Source organism: Coregonus clupeaformis, chromosome 18, assembly GCF_020615455.1.
Source record: "Coregonus clupeaformis isolate EN_2021a chromosome 18, ASM2061545v1, whole genome shotgun sequence".
Lineage (NCBI taxonomy): Eukaryota > Metazoa > Chordata > Actinopteri > Salmoniformes > Salmonidae > Coregonus > Coregonus clupeaformis.
This window is the reverse complement of record NC_059209.1, coordinates 49,109,652-49,130,153: the sequence shown is the minus strand read 5'-3', so window position 1 is coordinate 49,130,153 and position 20,502 is coordinate 49,109,652. Positions and strand designations below refer to the sequence as shown.

The following is a 20,502-nucleotide window of genomic DNA, read 5'->3' as shown; positions in this document are numbered from 1 at the left end:
ATCCCCTTTCGTGATATCCAATTGCAATCTTGTCTCATCGCTGCAACTCCCCAACGGGGAGTCATGCGTCCTTCGAAACATGACCCGCCAAACCGCGCTTCTTAACACCCACCCGCTTATCCCGGAAGCCAGCTGCACCAATGTGTCAGAGGAAACACTGTTCAATTGATGACTGAAGTCAGCTTGCAGGTGCCGAGCCCACCACAAGGAGTTGCTAGAGCGCGATTAGCCAAGTAAAGCCTCCCCAGCCAAACCCTCCCCTAACCCGGACGATGCTGGGCCAATTGTGCACCGCCCTATGGGACTCCCGGTCACATCCTGGGATCGAACTCGGGTCTGTAGTGATGCCTCAAGCACTGCGATGCAGTGCCTTAGACCGCTGCGCCACTCGGGAGGCCCCCGAAATTCTTAACTTAATTGAGCGAACAGTAGCCTATCTTATTGGCACAAGCGGAGAACATCGGCCATATCCCCGGTGAGTATCATTGGGTCAGTGCCATTTTTGTTTGTTTTTGGACAATAATTTCCACCTCCAGGTTAGATGGACATCATATTGTATTTGTGTCTCCCCTTTTCGTAGGCCAATTATATGGATCAGACAACATCGTTTTTATTGATCTGTTTGTCAGTGTCAGCAGAGTAGGCTGTCCTGTAATCGTTGTAGTATTAAAAAAATGTGCGCGCAAACTTGGGTGTCCCGTACCAGTAAGAAATCTACTTTCACCCCTGAGGGTCACTATGTTAATTTTTTTACAATTATTTTTTCTTTAGGGGGTAGATCAGCTTTAATATTGCAGATAGATTGTAACTTCCATCAATGTAATTGTCTCAAATCAAATCAAATCAAATTTTATTGGTCACATGCGCCGAATACAACAGGTGCAGACATTACAGTGAAATGCTTACTTACAGCCCTTAACCAACAGTGCATTTATTTTAAACAAAAAAGTAAGAATAAAACAACAACAAAAAAGTGTTGAGAAAAAAAGAGCAGAAGTAAAAATAAAGTGACAGTAGGGAGGCTATATATACAATAGAATAAAGTGACAGTAGGGAGGCTATATATACAGGGGGGTACCGTTGCATAGTCAATGTGCGGGGGCACCGGCTAGTTGAGGTAGTTGAGGTAATATGTACATGTGGTGTGACGTCACGAGAGGCTACACAGCTTTCAGCGGGATTGCTCAAGTAGTGCAAGGAGACAAGGTTCAAACAAAACAAGGATTTTATTATAGGTCTTGGGAAATTAACGAAAATATAACAAAATTCTGTTCTCTTGTGGCTCTTTAAGGGTTAACAGTTCAGGGATGTCTCTTCCACATCCAAAATCATAATTCTCACTCGCTCAGATAACTTTTCCCCAGCCTTACTGTAGTCCACGTTGCAGCTAGTGGCCAACCCAGCAAAAAGTCCTTCCAAATGTCTCTCACGTATTTCCACAGGTGCATATATCCAAAGGTGAGTATTTCCCAAAGGTAAGTATCTCCAAATCCTTATATTCCTCATGGAAGTGGACGTGCAGCACTCTTGTCCTCCAGAGAGCCCAGGTTGGAGACTGTGTCTCTTCCCTTCCCAAACCTTCAGCTCATCAGCTCCTCATTTGTTTCAGCTGCGTGGGAAGATTGGCCATAGAGGGGTGGAGTTCCCGACCATACCAGCAGATGGAGCCATAGCTGTCTGGGTTTGCAGCCACCTCAGGGGGATGTAACGTCCCTCCAGGACACAGCCTCTCGTGACATCACACATCCCCCTCCTCGGGACCGACGTCCTCGTCGGGTAAAGGCAGCGAAGAAGGCATCACGCCGGGAGAGGGCGTCCGCATTGCCGTGGTGCTTGCCAGACTGCTCTCTCTTCAACTCCTCCAACTCTAGGACCAGGGACTCAGCCTCCTGTTGTCTCTCCTTGAGTTTCTTACTGAACGCATCAGCCTTGGTTTTAGCAGAGTTTAGCTTCTGTTGAGCAGCTTTCAGTTCCTTCTCTCTCTCTGCCTCCGCATTCTTCATCTTGTTCTCCAACACCTTGTACTTCTCCTCTGCCTTCTTCTGGACCTCCTTACTACTGCGCAGGGTCTCCTCACACTCCTCGATGGTCCTGCGCAGCCTCTCCAGCTCCTCCTGTTGCTTAGGGAAGGAGCTCTGTTGGAGTTTAGCCTGGAGGATATCTAACTCTTCTGTCTTCATGTCTAACTGTTGCTTTAACAAACGATACCTCTCAGCGGTCCCCTTCAGACCAGACAGTTCTTTGTCCAGATTCTGTAGCTCCGTCTCTGTGTCGGTCTGGGCACCTGCCATCCCTATCAGAGCCCGGGCCGGGAGTGAGTAACTCGGAGGATTGCACCGGAGCCTTCCCAGGATGAGTCTTGCCTCTCCGTTTCCGAGGTACTCGGGTTATCCTCTCCTGAGACTCTCTCCAGAGTGGGTAAAAGGCTGGGCAGTCTCGTCCAATTAGGACAGGGACGGGGAGGGAATCAACCACCCCCGCCGTCGTGTGTATGGTTCCCCGTGTGCTGGTCATTGTAAGTTCAGTAATGGGGTATTCTCTGGTGTCCCCATGGACACAGGAAACTGGGAGGACTTTCCCCGGGGTCAGACACGTTGGGCCCACCAAATCCTTACGCACCAGGGTGGCCCGGCTACCAGAATCCAGTAAGGCCTCCACATCATGGTGATTCACAGTTACCGGGCAGGTGGGGGGTCGATCTGGGCCGCCATCTACGACTCCCAAGAGCGAGGCAAAACGGTGTGTGGGTGCTGAGCTGGAGGACTCCGCAGTGGGCATAGGTTCATCGGCTGGTTTCCCACACTGCCAGGAGATATGTCCCATCTCCCCACACCGGTAACACTGTCGAGTTTCCCCCTCCTGGTGTACTCTTCTTGGACCCGCCTGGTTTCTGGCTCCCCCTGGAGCCGGGATAAGTCCTGACGTGGCTGGGTTCGAGACCTTGGGGTCCTTGGGACGGGTTCTTCCCATTTGTGGTGGGGCCGCACTCCTGGGGTCTTTTCGGAAGCATTCAGCATCTCCGCTGTGGCCTGGTACTTTTCCACAGCTTCCACGGTCAGATCAGCCGTGGTCAAGGCCTGTTGACTGATGACCCGTTTTGCCTCATAAGGCAGGGCGCGTAGGTAACGATCCACCACAACGGCCTCCACCACCGCCGCTGCTGTATTCCTCTGCGGATCCAGCCATTTCCTTGCGATTCGGACAAGTTCATGCATCTGCGTCCGAGGAGGTTGGTCTGGTTGGAAGGTCCAGCTGTGAAAGCGCTGGGCCATACCAAACTTTGTGAGTCCATATCTGCTGAGGATCTCAGACTTCAGGGCATCATAGTCAGTAACCTGGTCAGGGCCCAGGTCCCGGACAGCATTCAGCGATTCCCCGGTTAGAAAGGGGGCTAACAGACCAACCCACTGTTGCTTGGGCCAGGCTTCCCTAGTGGACGTGGCCTCAAATGCATGCAGGTATGCCTCAATGTCATCGGTAGCTCCCACCTTAGATATAAAGTCACTTGCCTTTATTGGGCGGGTATTTTGGACCACCCTCTGTCTCTGCAACTGCAATTCCTCTGCCTTCAGAAGGTTGGCTTTCTTTTGCTCCTCCAAGAGAGCCACGTTTGCTTGCATCTGGGCTTGCTGGCCAGCAACAAGGGCTTTCAATATGTCCCCCATTTCAGTCGGCGGGGAGCCTACGGCCAACTTGGAAAACTGGGTGATCAAACCTTCGGTATCCTCCTCTGACATGCACTATTAACGCTTGAGCGTGCCCGTATTCTCCACCATCTGTGACGTCACGAGAGGCTACACAGCTTTCAGCGGGATTGCTCAAGTAGTGCAAGGAGACAAGGTTCAAACAAAACAAGGATTTTATTATAGGTCTTGGGAAATTAACGAAAATATAACAAAATTCTGTTCTCTTGTGGCTCTTTAAGGGTTAACAGTTCAGGGATGTCTCTTCCACATCCAAAATCATAATTCTCACTCGCTCAGATAACTTTTCCCCAGCCTTACTGTAGTCCACGTTGCAGCTAGTGGCCAACCCAGCAAAAAGTCCTTCCAAATGTCTCTCACGTATTTCCACAGGTGCATATATCCAAAGGTGAGTATTTCCCAAAGGTAAGTATCTCCAAATCCTTATATTCCTCATGGAAGTGGACGTGCAGCACTCTTGTCCTCCAGAGAGCCCAGGTTGGAGACTGTGTCTCTTCCCTTCCCAAACCTTCAGCTCATCAGCTCCTCATTTGTTTCAGCTGCGTGGGAAGATTGGCCATAGAGGGGTGGAGTTCCCGACCATACCAGCAGATGGAGCCATAGCTGTCTGGGTTTGCAGCCACCTCAGGGGGATGTAACGTCCCTCCAGGACACAGCCTCTCGTGACATCACAGTGGGTAGAGTTAAAGTGACTATGCATAAATACTTAACAGAGTAGCAGCAGCGTAAAAAGTATGGGGTGGGGGGGCAGTGCAAATAGTCCGGGTAGCCATGATTAGCTGTTCAGGAGTCTTATGGCTTGGGGGTAGAAGCTGTTGAGAAGTCTTTTGGACCTAGACTTGGCACTCCGGTACCGCTTGCCGTGCGGTAGCAGAGAGAACAGTCTATGACTAGGGTGACTGGAGTCTTTGACAATTTTGAGGGCCTTCTTCTGACACCGCCTGGTATAGAGGTCCTGGATGGCAGGGAGCTTTGCCCCTGTGATGTACTGGGCCGTACGCACTACCCTCTGTAGTGCCTTGCGGTCAGAGGCCAAGCAGTTGCCATACCAGGCGGTGATGCAACCAGTCAGGATGCTCTCGATGGTGCAGCTGTAGAATTTTTTTGAGGATCTGAGGACCCATGCCAAATCTTTTTAGTCTCCTGAGGGGGAATAGGCTTTGTCGTGCCCTCTTCACGACTGTCTTGGTGTGTTTGGACCATGATAGTTCGTTGGTGATGTGGACACCAAGGAACTTGAAGCTCTCAACCTGTTCCACTACAGCCCCGTCGATGAGAATGGGGGCGTGCTCAGTCCTCTTTTTTTTTCCTGTAGTCCACAATCATCTCCTTTGTCTTGGTCACGTTGAGGGAGAGGTTGTTGTCCTGGCACCACACGGCCAGATCTCTGACCTCCTCCCTATAGGCTGTCTCATCGTTGTCGGTGATCAGGCCTACCACTGTTGTGTCGTCGGCAAACTTAATGATGGTGTTGGAGTCGTGCCTGGCCATGCAGTCATGGGTGAACAGAGAGTACAGGAGGGGACTGAGCACGCACCCCTGAGGGGGCCCCCCGTGTTGAGGATCAGTGTGGCAGATGTGTTGTTACCTACCCTTACCACCTGGGGGCGGCCCGTCAGGAAGTCCAGGATCCAGTTGCAGAGGGAGGTGTTTAGTCCCAGGATCCTTAGCTTAGTGATGAGCTTTGAGGGCACTATGGTGTTGAATGCTGAGCTGTAGTCAATGAATAGCATTCTCACGTAGGTGTTCCTCTTGTCCAGGTGGGAAAGGGCAGTGTGGAGTGCGATAGAGATTGCATCATCTGTGGATCTGTTGGGGCGGTATGCAAATTGGAGTGGGTCTAGGGTTTCTGGGATTATGCTGTTGATGTGAGCCATGACCAGTCTTTCAAAGCACTTCATGGCTACAGACGTCAGTGCCACGGGTCGGTAGTCATTTAGGCAGGTTATCTTAGAGTTCTTGGGCACGGGGACTATGGTGGTCTGCTTGAAACATGTTGGTATTACAGACTCAGTCAGGGACATGTTGAAAATGTCAGTGAAGACACTTGCCAGTTGGTCAGCACATGCTCGGAGTACACGTCCTGGTAATCCGTCTGGCCCTGCGGCCTTGTGAATGTTGACCTGCTTAAAAGTCTTACTCACATCGGCTACGGAGAGCGTGATCACATAATCGTCCGGAACAGCTGGTGCTCTCATGCATGCTTCAGTGTATGCATCACTTCCAATCCCCCATATGTTTTTTTTTTCTCGCAGGGTCACTATGTTAACGACGATGCATTACCTCTAGCATGTGGTATGAAAACAGCCATTTGTCTAATGTGTTGTACAATATAAACATATTCACTGCTCACGACAAACGGCTGTCATTGGAGTATCAGCCAGGAATGTTAAACACTGTCCCTGCCTGCGTTGTAAAAATTGAATAGTGCTCTTTAGCCAAGCCGTTCTGATTAAGATGTTGTCTTGAGCTCACCCCTCCCTCAGAGGGCTGCACCAGTTTACCTTTTATTAGGGGATCAATGTGTTGATAAGAACCAGTGGTTTATCAACAGTTTATAAAGGCCGACGTTTGGATTAATCAAATCAGCACACATCCGGAGAAGGGCCGGACTCTGTAAACACAATCAGATCTGACTGCACAGATGGAATGAGAGAGGTGGGGAAAGGGTGGGGGGATGGAGGGAGGGAGGGAGGGAGGGAGGGATGGATGGATGGAGGGAGGGAGGGAGGGAGGGAGGGAGGGAGGGAGGGAGGGAGGGAGAGGATAGATAAGTAAAGAAAATAAATCAAATCAAATTAGAACAGTCGATGTTGCAGAAATCAAATGTTTCGAGGAAATGTTCCCTTCTTGGACTGCTGGGTACTTGTGATTTCCATCAGTCTACATGAGCAGTGCTGCGGGAGGGCTGTAGTCACCACTGGCTGTAAAATGGGTCCCAGCGTCTGTCTGTCTGTCCCCAAGCCTAGCAGAGCACATCTACAGTGGCAGGCAAGACTGGCTCCTCCGCTGACTCCCCATCAACTCTCTATCTGGGGAGAAAATGCAGTGTTGCAGTCTCACTTTAAAGGGACACTGATCACAAGCACAACTCATCTCAACTGTGGAGAAAGATTGCTCTCTCTCTCTCCCTCCCTCCCTCCCTCCTCATCTCACTCATTTTCCGAGAGACAGAGAGAACAGAGGAATCCTCTTGGTTTCTCTGCTCACAGAGTGGAAGTTGGAGTTGGAGAGATGGAGCTGAATGGAGCTTCAAACGGCACATGTAATTGAGCAGACCTAGATAGGCTATCTGGGAACATGAAACAGCAACAGTTGTGACTGGAGGTAATTGCCTCCTAGGCCCCATATAATATCTTGTAGAGGCTTTAAACTCCAGCAAACTGCTGGAAGTCCTTATGTCGGCAGGTAATATGTTCCAGGCATCAGCAGCCCTGTGAAATGAAAGAAAGATAGCACTGCTGTGTGTATGTGTGTGTATTTGTGTGTGTGTGTGTTCGAGAAACAGAAAGTATGAAAGGTAGAACATTTGTATGTGTTTGCCAGCTTGTGTGTGTTTGTATAAGTGTGAGAAAGTGTTTTACAGTATAGATTTTCTTCTTAGGTTATGCATTGTTTTTTTTAAATTAATGGAACTCAATAAAAGCAATGTGTTCATTATGCATTCTTGGAGCAAAGGTGCTGTGAAACTCTCTTTCGCTCTGTGTGGGAGCAGGATTTACCTCCACATTTCTTCACTAAATTACTTCTTGCGGTGTTTATGGAATTCTGTATTTTGATTTTAAAGCACAGTGTTTTCCTGTAATAAACTATGGTGGATTAACACGTGCCATTGCATTTATACATGAGTGATTGCTTTTTCAGATGGGTTGACATTAACATACAATAGTGACCTCAGCACTGTTGAGGCACATGCCTTTTGATGATGAACAACACAGAATGAAGGCTCAGCAAACAGCACAGAATGCAGTTAATAATAATCCATTACTGGCGTTGTTTAACTTTCCCGTCATCCTTTCCTTGTTACTTCTAAATGCACTCAGTGTAACCCCAAGTATCAGTGTCACAGAGGTTCCTACCCAGGCAGGGAAGTCAAGCAGAGTTGTGGCCTTAATTGTCAGGGTGATTGTCCTCTCCCCTGGCCCCTGTCCAACCCCTTCCATGCCCCTCCCGTTCTGTAGGGCACAGAGAGGGAGAGATAGGGAGGAAGGAGATGCGTTATTAGCTGACCCTCTCCTCTGCAATTCATGGAACATCTGTCCACACAGATACAGCTGCCCCAATTCCCAGCAGTTTACCCTCTATATAACAGCTAATAAACCTACAATGAGTGTGTCACTTAGGGGGTCAGGCCTGCACTGTTTCAGACCACTCCACTTTACTGCACATCCTACACTTTGTGTTACACTTTATATTTATGAAGGTGGATGGGGGGGAGAGGAGAAAGATCCTGTTGAGGCGATAGATAAGAATATGCTACAATATACAGTTGAAGTCGGAAGTTTACATGCACCTTAGCCAAATACATTTAAACTCAGTTTTTCACAATTCCTGACATTTAATCCTTGTACAAATTCCCTGTCTTAGGTCAGTTAGGATCACCACTTTTTTTTAAGAATGTGAAATGTCAGAGTAATAGTAGAGAGAATGATTTATTTCAGCTTTTATTTATTTCATCACATTCCCAGTGGGTCAGAAGTTTACATACACTCAATTAGTATTTGGTAGCATTGCCTTAAAATTGTTTAATTTGGGTCAAACATTTCACGTAGCCAATTTTGGCCCATTCCTCCTGACAGAGCTGGTGTAACTGAGTCAGGTTTGTAGGCCTCCTTGCTCGCACACGCTTTTTCAGTTCTGCCCACAAATGTTCTATAGGATTGAGGTCAGGGCTTTGTGATGGCCACTCCAATACCTTGACTTTGTTGTCCTTAAGCCATTTTGCAACAACTTTGGAAGTATGCTTGGGGTCATTGTCCATTTGGAAGACCCATTTGCGACCAAGCTTTAACTTCCTGACTGATGTCTTGAAATATTGCTTCAATATATCCACATAATTTTCCTTCCTCATGATGCCATCTATTTTGTGAAGTGCACCAGTCCCTCCTGCAGCAAAGCACCCCCACAGCATGATGCTGCCACCCCCGTGCTTCACGGTTGGGATGGTGTTCTTCAGCTTGCAAGCATCCCCCTTTTTCCTCCAAACATAACGATGGTCATTATGGCCAAACAGTTCTATTTTTGTTTCATCAGACCAGAGGACATTTCTCCAAAAAGTATGATCTTTGTCCCCATGTGCAGTTGCAAACCGTAGTCTGGCTTTTTTATGGCAGTTTTGGAGCAGTGGCTTCTTTCTTGCTGAGTGACCTTTCAGGTTATGTCGATATAGGACTTGTTTTACTGTGGATATAGATACTTTTGTAGCTGTTTCCTCTAGCATCTTCACAAGGTCCTTTGCTGTTGTTCTGGGATTGATTTGCACTTTTCGCACCAAAGTATGTTCATCTCTAGGAGACAGAACGCGTCTCCTTCCTGAGCGGTATGACGGCTGCGTGGTCCCATGGTGTTTATACTTGCATACTATTGTTTGTACAGATGAACGTGGTACCTTCAGGCGTTTGGAAATTGCTCTCAAGGATGAACCAGACTTGTGGAGGTCTACAATTTTTTTTCGGAGGTTTTGGCTGATTTCTTTTGATTTTCCCATGATGTCAAGCAAAGAGGCACTGAGTTTGAAGGTAGGCCTTGAAATACGTCCACAGGTACACCTCCAATTGACTAAAATGATGTCAATTAGCCTATCAGAAGCTTCTAAAGCCATGACATAATTTTCTGGAATTTTCCAAGCTGTTTGAAGGCACAGTCAACTTAGTGTATGTAAACTTCTGACCCACTGGAATTGTGATACAGTGAATTATAAGTGAAATAATCTGTCTGTAAACAATTGTTGGAAAAGTTAATTGTGTCATGCACAAAGTAGATGTCCTAACCGACTTGCCAAAAGTATAGTTTGTTAACAAGAAATGTGTGGAGTGGTTGAAAAACAAGTTTTAATGACTCCAACCTAAGTGTATGTAAACTTCCGACTTCAACTGTATACCCAGCATCAGCCCTCCTGATAGAGAAGTGTTTCCAGTGGTGAATAGATGAGGAGAATCAGTCAGTCAGTCAGTAGCTCTGTCTCCCTCCCACAGCTGAAGAGTGAAGTTAAGCCTCTCCTTTCCTCTTGATTAACTGGCTCTTTGTTCCATTGGTGGTGGCGCACTCCGTGAAGGGAAAACTGTTCGCTTTAAAACAAGCCTGCTACTGTGCTAATCTGCATCAGGGTTTACCCCCCTCTGATCACAAAAAGGAAGCAAAACATTTTTGTTTGTTGTTTGGTCCCAAAAGCAATATGGCTCCAAAGAGATTTGGGAGTTTAGATTTTTACACTGATGTTTTTTTTAAATGTACTTTGGGGAATAGGATTGTTGAGGGATGTTGAGGGAGGGGTATTGTGTTTGAGATGCAAAAGCAATCAACTCAGTAAAATATTGACAAAATGTGGGTCATTTTCACAAAGCTTTAGTTTAGAGGTGTTTTTACAATGTGACCTTAATTGCTTGTCTGATGTTTGTCTGTCTGTGTTCTCTCTGTGTCTCCAGGCAGCTTCTATGGCCCTGAGCAGCTTGGGTCATGTGTATACAGCCATCGGGGACTACCCTAATGCCCTGGCCAGCCACAAGCAGTGTGTCCTACTGGCCAAGCAGTCTAAGGACCAGCTGTCAGAGGCACGGGAGCTGGGCAACATGGGCGCCGTCTACATTGCTATGGGCGACTTTGAAAACGCTGTACAATGCCATGAGCAGCACCTGGGCATCGCCAAGGCCCTGACCAACAAGAGGGAGGAGGCCCGTGCCTACAGCAACCTGGGCAGTGCCTACCACTACCACCGTAACTTTGACAAGGCCATGTCCTACCACACCCATGTGCTGGAGCTGGCCCAGGAGCTGGAGGAGCAGCCTATAGAGATGAGGGCGTACGCTGGGCTGGGTCACGCTGCACGCTGCATGCAGGACCTGGATAGAGCCAAGCAGTACCATGAACAGCAGCTGGCCATCGCTGAGGGCCTGAAGGACAGGGCTGCAGAGGGAAGAGCCTCCTCCAACCTGGGTACGTATTTATCAATCAACACAGAGGGACAGGGGTAGGCCGTGGGGGGTGGGCCGGGGGACTGGGCTGGAGATCTCCATCTATAACATCTTTATTTTTACGTTTCATTTCAGACATGGCTAACAAATAATATTTCTAGTCTAGTATAGTGTTATCATGCTCCCCCTTAGAGTGGCTCCTATGCCTGTCCCTGGCATTTACGGACAATGTACAGCGCAGTCCCTCGCGTTGAGGACTATGTACAGCGCAGTCCCTCGTGTTGAGAACTATGTACAGCGCAGTCACTCGTGTTGAGAACTATGTACAGCGCAGTCCCTCGTGTTGAGGACAATGTACAGCGCAGTCCTTCGTGTTGTTGGCTTACCTTTTCTGATGAGCATGTGTGATAAGTTCCTCTATTTGGCCCCATCCATCCTACAGGATGAGGAAGCACCTGGTTGTTAGAAAGTTACTCTGGCAGATGAAAGGAAGATGGTCCCAGGCAGGCGGAGGGAGGGAAATGTTTACTGTGTGTTTGCTCCAGCAGCGTGGGGTTTTACCCAGGTCACTGACCTGCAGTAGAGCCAGGATTCTTCCTCACAAGGAGCTTGGCAGGATGTGATGGGAACAGGCTAGAACAGGAGTGTAGAGGTCATGGTTTGCCTGTGAGAGAGAGACTGTGTGGAGGTGGCAGCAGCATCAGTATTCACCCTGTATTGATGGTGGGGTGATATCCGTATTCTTCTCATGTTGTTTTTCTCTGCTCCTGCTTTCCCTCTGCTTGTTGTGGGTTCGAGATACTACTATATAAGTAGTACATCTGTTTACCTGTCTCTGTGTATACCACATTCATATACACTCACCGGACAGTTTATTAGCCCGTTTACGAAAATGGATCGCTCCTACAGACAGTGAGTCACGTGGCCGTGATTTGCTATATACAGCAGGCAGACAGGCATCGAGGCATTCAGTTAATGTTCGATTGAACGTTAGAATGGGCAAAAGGAGTGACCTAAGTGACTTTGAGTGTGGTATGATCGTCGGTGCCAGGCGCGCCGGATCCAGTATCTCCCGCCTTCCTTGGCTTTTCACGCAGTCAGCATCAGTCCTGTGGGCGAAAACAGCTCGTTGATGAGAGAGGTCGAAGGAGAATGTCAAGAATCGTGCAAGCTAACATGCAGGCCACAAACAGTGGAATGCAGAACGGCATCTTGGAACGCACAACTTGGCGATTCTTGTCACTGATAGGCTATTGCAGCAGACGACCACACCGGGTTCCACTCCTATCAGCTAAAAACAAGAAGAAGCAGCTCCAGTGGGCACGCGATCATCAACACTGGACAATTGAGGAGTAGGAAAATGTTGCCTGGTTCAACGAATCCCGGTTCCTGTTGCGTCATGCTGATGGCAGAGTCAGGATTTGGCATAAGCAGCATGAATCCATGGTCCCAACCTGCCTGGTGTCAACGGTACAGGCTGGTTGCGGTGGTGTAATGGTGTGGGGAATGTTTTCCTGGCACACGTTAGGTCCCTTGATACCAATTGAGCAACGAACATTTCCGACACCTTGTAGAATCCATGCCCCGAAGAATTCAGGCTGTTCTGGAGGCAAAGGGGGGTCCTACCCAGTACTAGATGGGTGTCCCTGGCTTGTGAGTCTATATTGCTATAGCTTCTTTATTTGGATGTTCATTATCACCTTATTTCACAGTTGTTTTAAATGTTTAAATGTTGTTTGAAATGTAGGCCTAAGTAGTGAATGGTGTGAGAATGAAGGTAATTGAACAACAGTCAGCTAAATACATTGCTATGTCCAGGGTCTGGTCTACTACTGTTATGTAGATTTACTGCAGTGTTGCGTGATACAGTATACTTCTGCCTGGTCTGGGGGGTGTGATGTGATTGGTCAGGACAGGAATCTCTGCATGGGCCCAGAGCAGAGCAGACAGACAGCCTCAGTGACTGAGTTATCACTGGCTGGGATGTGCTACACTGATGAAACACCAACATATAACTATCACACTGTCACAGGAGAAATTAAGCCCATAGAAACCTTTTACATTTTTCATGGGAACTCTCTGCACATCACTGCGCTACACCCCGCTCCACTCTGTTCTGCTCCCCCCCCCACCGGCAAGGATTTAATCAAATCTAGCAAATGAATCCTGGTGGCGTAGATAAATAAAAAAGAGAGAAAGAGGGAAATTAAGTATATAAGAGCAGGCCTTTTGATTGGAGCTCAAATTTAATTATTGTCCCCTTTTCAAAGCCCTAGTCATCTGACGGTCAAAAACGTGCAGATATAAAATTATTAGCAAGGTAACCTTGACAATACAGGGCTAATCTAATTATAAAACCAGTGTTTCCCCTATATGCTGTTAAATCGTGGCCGCCACGGCATACCTCTATACATCTACATAGATGTATGCCCCAGGAAGACCCCATCAGCCCCCTGCAGGAAGACCCCAGTCACCCCCTCCCCTCCTAGGGGAGGAAACACTGAGTACGGTTACATGCACACAATAATGTGATTAATGTGGATAATCAGATTAATATAATAGTTTGATTAAAACGTTTACATGCTTTGCAAGAAGAACGATTTCCCTAATAATTCTGTTTACATGGACACATCTGAAATCAGGCTACATGAACACAAAAACTTGCCATCAAAATAAAAGTTCTACCAAAGCGACCATGTTATTTTTGGGAAGCATATTTGATTCTGAGTTCGGACATATAAAGTTTCTATGTGAAAACTACTTCTAAGACGCATACATTCAGTTGTTACGAACTCACTTCACTAGGATAAAGAGGGAGGCTCGCTGGGCTGGTGCTAGCACATGCGCAGATCAAATACATTGCTGGAACGCCGATTAAGGTGTTTACATGTCCTAATAATCCGAAGGATTGCGCAGAAAACCAGGTGTTTTAATCCTTAAGAGTCTATTGAAGCACCCGTGAGTCAATCTAAGTAACATTATAAAAAAATCCCCATCACTATATGTCAGTTTAAGCTAGAGATATCTACCTATGTCGGCTTCCGCTTCTGCGGTGGAAGGTGGCCGAGCTACAGCGGTGTTTGTCAGACAATGAGACATCCCAAAAATCGGTGTTCTCACTAAAACCTCTGTAGCGTCCAAACGGTTTGGCCTAAAAACTATTATGACCACTCTGTGGTGGACTCCTCTGAAGTCAGTAACGCTGATGTGCCAACTTCTGTCTGTAGCGTCCGAACCGTTTGAGCTACAAACTAATATGATCCCACTATGGAAAGGTTAGACTCTCACGAACACGATGGTGTTCTCTGTTTTGCTCTATAACCCCCACAAGTTTCACGGGACTCGTCTAAAGGTAACCCATACAAACGAATGGAAGTATGGAGATATTTTTGTGCCAACAAAAATAAGGGGTTAAATAGGTGCATCTCAAACACTAGGCCTAGATCCTATTACTGCAATATTCAAATGTACAAAAATGTATCTGAAGTGCAGCCATACACTAACCACATTTCCATCCATAGTTTTTATGCGAGTAAAGTCATACCTTATTAAAAAAAATCACAACAGCTGTGATGGAAACGGGAAGTTTCAGTACAATGTTATAAATGCTGACAGATCATTTGTTCGTTCGACATTTTGCGAGAAATGGCAGTGGAAACGCCTTTATGCACAAATATTGATATAATAACCATCATATCGAAGTAAACTTGGAGTCACACAATGATATGGTGTGTTGTCCACCCACTACGACTCGGGAAACCATGCAGTTTATTAGGCTACAGATTAACTAAGTTATGATGTACTTCACAGGGTGGTGAAAGTGCACGGTGATGAGCTTGATGCTCTTTTCCATTAAATATCAAGGGTCTTAATCTGGTGACATGATGATCGATGCTTGACTGCCATTTGACAAATACAAATATTCTCATAATAATCTTATAATGTAGACTAGCCTAACCACACAGCCTACCTGCACTGTATCTGCCAGCTGTTGGCTAGAGCATACGTGCCACGACCAGAGTAGGCACATTTGCTATTTAACGCAAAACAAATTGCGTTAGACAATTGCCCCTCAGGAGGCTGAAAAGATTTAGCATAGGCCCTCAGATCCTCAAAAAGTTATACAGCTGCACCATTGAGAGCATCTTGACTGGCTGCATCACCGCTTGGTAGTTCAACTGCTTGGCATCCAACCATAAGGCGCTACAGAAGGTAGTGTGTACGGCCCAGTACATCACTAGGGCCGAGCTCCCTGCCATCCAGGACCTCCATATCAGGCGGTGTCAGAGGAAGGCCCTAAAAATTGTCAAAGACTCCAGGCACCCAAGTCTGCGACCAAAAGGCTCCTGAACAGCTTCTACCCCCAAGCCAGCTGAACATTTAATCAAATGGCTACCCTGACTATTTGCATTGACCCCCTTTTTATTTGTACTGACTCTCTTGCACCGGCACTATGCACACTCACTGAACTCTACCCACACATACTACACTGACACTCCAACACACACATACACACGCTACATACGCTCACACACACAAAACACACACACACACTCACACATAGACACACTTTCACACTCTTTCACAATCTTCACATACGCTGCTGCTACTCTGTTAATTATCTATCCTGCCTAGATTGCCTAGTCACTTTTACCCCTACCTACATGTACATATTACCTCAATTACCTCGTACCCCTGCACGTTGAAGCAGTACCGGTACTCCTTTTATATAGTTTCGTTATTGTTATTTTATTTTGTTACAATTTCCTTCTTTTTTTTATCTACTTTTTCTTACTTTTAAACTCTGCATTGTTGGGAAAGGGCTCATAAGTAAGCATTTCACGGTAAAGTCTACACCTGTTGTATTCGACGCGTGTGATGTAATGAATACTCGGACAGAGTGGTAAGATCCAATCGCAGAATTGCGATGCTTTATTAGAGTACAGACAAGGGAATAGCTTAATCGTGGTCTGGCGAGCTGTGGTCAAAACCGGGCAAGGCAGAGACAGGCAGAGGTACCAAGGGAGCGGGCGTAGTCGTAGTCGAGGGCACGGGCACAGGTTCAGAATACGGTAATCACTGGGATAGACAAGCAGAAGATTAAGCAATTTGGGGAGTCAAACAACGAAGCACAGGTCTGGTAAACTGGTAATCAAAAACAAACTCTCTCTCTCTCTCTCTCTGAACAAAACGCTTAGCAAGTCACAAAGGAACAATACCTCGCACCGACTGAACTTCTGAGCACACCTTATATCCTACTCTAATTACTGACAGGTGTGCTCAGAACTCAGGTGAAACAGATCGAGTCTGATGACTCCCCCTCTCAGTAGATCGGGGAAGTGTCAGACTCTGTCTAGATCCAGCCAAACCCCGATCCCTTATAGTATCCCCCTCCCCAGGGCCGGCTCCTGACGGCCTTCTACCTCTACCGGGTGGTCTTCCTCTGGGTCGGGGTCCTGGATGATCTGGGTGTTCAGCGTGGAAAGTGGCCTTGAGAGCGGGATCCAGTATGTCCTTCGCAGGGATCCAGGACCGTTCCTCGGGTCCATATCCCTCCCAGTCCACGAGATATTCGATGCCCCCTCGTCTCCGTCTTGACTCCAGTATCTCGTGGACTGTATAGGTGGTGTCCTGTTCATCCTCCAGAGGTGGTGTAGTAGGTTGTTGAGCGATTGGGGGGTACATCGGGCTATAGTGGACAGGTTTCAACAGCAAGACGTGGAACGTAGGGGTTATCCTGTAGTGTCGAGGAAGTAACAGACGGTAGGTGACAGGGTTAATACGTCTCAGTATCTTGAAAGGCCCGATGTACCTGGGTTGGAGCTTCTTACAGCTCCGTCGGAACCGCAGGACCCGGGTAGACAGCCACACTCGTTGCCCGGGTTGATAAGTGGGAGTAGGTCTCCGGCGTCGGTCGGCGTAGGTCTTTTGCTGTTGTGAGGCCTGACTGAGATGTTGATGGGCCGTCTCCCAGACCTGCGCACTACGACGGAACCACTCGTCGACAGCCGGTACCATCCCTGGTGCAGTATCCCACGGGAACAGAGGTGGTTGATACCCTAGAACACACTGGAAGGGCGTTAGGCGTGGGGAGGTGTGAATGAGGGAGTTCTGAGCATACTCTACCCAAGGAAGAAATCGGCTCCACTCCTGCGGCTGCCGCGAACATTGTTGCCGTAGATATTTCCCAATTTCTTGATTGAGCCGTTCTGTCTGCCCATTGGCCTGGGGATGATATCCGGAGGTTAGGCTCACCGAGATGCCCAAGCGTTCGCAGAAGGCCTTCCATACCCGGGAAACAAACTGGGGTCCCCGGGTCGGACACAATATCCTCCGGAACACCAAACTGCCGGAACACCTGGTTAAACATAGTCTCAGCCATCTGAGTGGCGTTAGGCAAACGGGTCATGGGTACTAACCGGCACATCTTGGAGAATCGATCGATGACCACGAGAATTACAGTATGGCCCTCTGATTCTGGGAGATCTGTAACAAAGTCCATAGCAATGTGCGACCAGGGTCGTTGAGGAGTTGGCAATGGCATCAGCTTACCCTCCGGTAGTGCACGAGGCGCCTTGGATTGCGCGCATACTGGGCAGGATAAGACATAGTCTCGGACGTCATCTGTAAGGGAATCCCACCAGTATTTTCGGCTGATGAGTCGTGTAGTTCGAGTAATTCCGGGATGACCAGATCCCAACGACGTGTGGCACCATTCCAACAGTTGCGGTCGAAGCGGAGCTGGTGCCTTAGACACCGGGGTTTCTGGAGGGGCTGGTTCCGCTTGTAGGCTCTCCTGAATGGTGTCATCAATAGCCCACCTCACAGGACCAGCACGGCAACTCATGGGGAGGATAGGTTCTGGTTCCACGTGTCTTTCCGCGCGCTCGAACCGTCGGGAAAGCGCGTCCGCCTTTCCATTCTTGGACCCGGGGATATAAGAGACAGTGAATCGGAAACGGTTGAAGAATAAAGACCACCTAGCCTGTCGGGAGTTCAGTCGTTTAGCACTGTGAAGATACTCCAGGTTGCGGTGGTCCGTGAGCACTTGGAACGGATGCTCTGCTCCTCCAGCCAATGTCTCCACTCCTCCAGTGCTAACTTCACCGCCAGTAATTCACGATTACCCACGTCGTAGTTCTGCTCGGCCGAATTCAGTTTCCTTGAAAAGAAAGCACAGGGTCGTGATTTAGGCGGCTCACCTTGGCGCTGGGATAACACGGCTCCAACTCCAACCTCCGAGGCGTCCACCTCCACGATAAACGGCAAGGTAGGGTCCGGCTGACATAAAATAGGAGCGGTGGTAAAGCGTTGTTTCAACGTCTCAAAGGCACGCACTGCCTCCTCCGTCCAGTTTAGACCGCGACCCTTGTAGCTGGTCATCGCCGACAGGGGAGCTGCGGTTGTGCTGAAATTACGCACGAACCGTCTATAGTAATTGGCAAACCCTAAGAATCTCTGGAGCTCTTTCACCGTCTGGGGTTGAGGCCAGTCTCGTACCGCTTGCACCTTGGATTCATCCAGTTTAACCCCGTTGGGAGTGAGTATGGCCCCAAGGAAGGAAATCGTAGTGACATGGAATTCACTCTTCTCTGCCTTCACAAACAGGGAATGTTGTAGGAGTCGGTCCAGAACCTGTCGTACATGGGACACATGTTCACTCAGAGAGTTTGAATAGATTAGGATGTCATCAATGTACACTATAACAAAGCGATCAATCAAGTCCCTAAAAATTTCATTCATGAACGCCTGGAATACTGAGGGCGCGTTGGTAAGTCCATAGGGCATGACACAATATTCATAGTGTCCTCGATGTGTGATGAAGGCGGTCTTCCATTCATCCCCTTCTCTAATGCGCACCAGATTGTACGCACTCCTGAGGTCCAGTTTACTGTAGATTGAGGCCTGCCCCACCTGCTCGAGGGCTGCTGGAATCAAAGGCAGGAGGTAACGATTTTTGATGGTAATATCGTTCAAACCTCGATAGTCTATACAAGGACGCAGTCCGCCATCCTTTTTCTTAACGAAGAAAAAACTGGATGCGGCGGGAGACGTAGATGGGCGAATGGCCCCTTGCTGTAGCGCCTCATCAATATACTTGCTCACCGATTCTCGTTCCGGCTGTGACAAAGGGTAGATTCTTCCACGAGGAGGTGTAGCCCCGGATAGCAGATCAATCGCGCAGTCCCAGGCCCGATGAGGTGGTAACACGGTAGCCCTCTCCTTGGAGAACACCTGCGCGTAATCCTGGTATTCTGTTGGAACAACAGTAGACACCGCACCCTGCGCATCCTCCACAGTAGACGTTTTGCACGGTAAATTGAGGCACTCTGCCCTACATACCTCACTCCAAGCAGTGATATCGCCAGATTTCCGGGAGATGACCGGATCATGGGTGACGAGCCAGGGGTGGCCGAGAACTAGCGGCTCCCGTGGAGCGGAGATGACGAACAGAATGATGTTCTCATGGTGTATGGAGCCCACTTGTAACTTTATTACCTCTGTACGGTGCGTAATGAACCCAGTGCCCATGGGCTCACCGTCTCAGCGCGTTGACTCGCAGGGGAGGTTGAATTGGGATAAGTTGAACTCCCAATTCCTCAGCGAGACCCATATCCATAAAACTGGCAGCCGCTCCGGAATCAATAAGACCTTCCAACCTGCGCACTTTCTCTCCGACAGATAAGGTAACTGGCACATACATTTGTTTAGATGTAATGTTGAAAACTTGAGTCTCACTCACCGGTTTGGCAGTTCCGAGGCGATATTCTGGGGTACGGTTTGGTCGTACCGGACATTGACGAATGAAATGACCCGACTGACAACAATACAGGCATAGTCCGTCTTGCCGACGTTGTTGTCTCACCGAACTTTGTAAGGGCGACCGTCCCAGTTGCATTGGTTCCTCCTCAGATTCTCTCCTCCGCTCTGTCGATTGCTTAGGACCTGTGACCGAGGGCTCCCGGACTGCGGATACCCTGTGTTGCACTATCAAATTATCAATAGAGATGGCTATGTTGATAAATTCATGTAGCGCAGTGATATCTCCCCGACAGGCCAACTCAGTCTGTACTTCTTTGCGCAGCCCTCTTCGGAAAACGGTGAGCAAAGCAGTCTCGCTCCAGCCGCTACCAGCTGCTATAGTCCGAAACTCTAAGGCGTAATCGGCTACTGTGCGACGGCCCTGCTGAAGTTCGCATAGTTGGTCTCCCACGCTACGCCCAGATACTGGGTGGTCGAACACCTCTCGGAACAGTCTCTTAAACTGAACTTCCACATTCAACTCGGGGACCTCAGCTGCCCATAGCGCAGTAGCCCAATCCAGTGCTCTTCCCGTTAGCAGATAAATCATGAAATCCACCCTGCTACGGTCATCGGAAAACATAGTACGATTGTAGGACATATACAGGGACGTCTGAAGTAGAAACCCCTGACATTTGCCAGGTTCCCCATCGTACTTAGTCGGTAGTGAAATCGGAGGTGCATGACGAGGACTGACCGTGCTCGGGGTGGTGCCTTCAGCCGCACCAGCGTTGAGTAGTTGCAGGAGTTCATCGATCCGTTTCTCCTGTATCTCCCATCGCCTCTGTAATTCCGCTGGATCCATGGTTGAGGCGAGGTATTCTGTAATGAATACTCGGACAGAGTGGTAAGATCCAATCGCAGAA

The 20,502-nt window shown here is 48.3% G+C and overlaps 1 protein-coding gene across 2 annotated transcripts in view; it reads left to right on the top strand.

Moving 5' to 3' along the window:
- LOC121530910 (tetratricopeptide repeat protein 28) overlaps positions 1-20,502 on the top strand; it is a 247,317-nt gene that overhangs the window by 158,600 nt on the left and 68,215 nt on the right. For both annotated transcript variants that reach the window (XM_041836277.2, XM_041836276.2), the window contains exon 5: positions 10,349-10,856. In XM_041836277.2, coding sequence (XP_041692211.1) covers positions 10,349-10,856 — 508 coding nt within the window. The remainder of the gene's footprint in view (positions 1-10,348; positions 10,857-20,502) is intronic.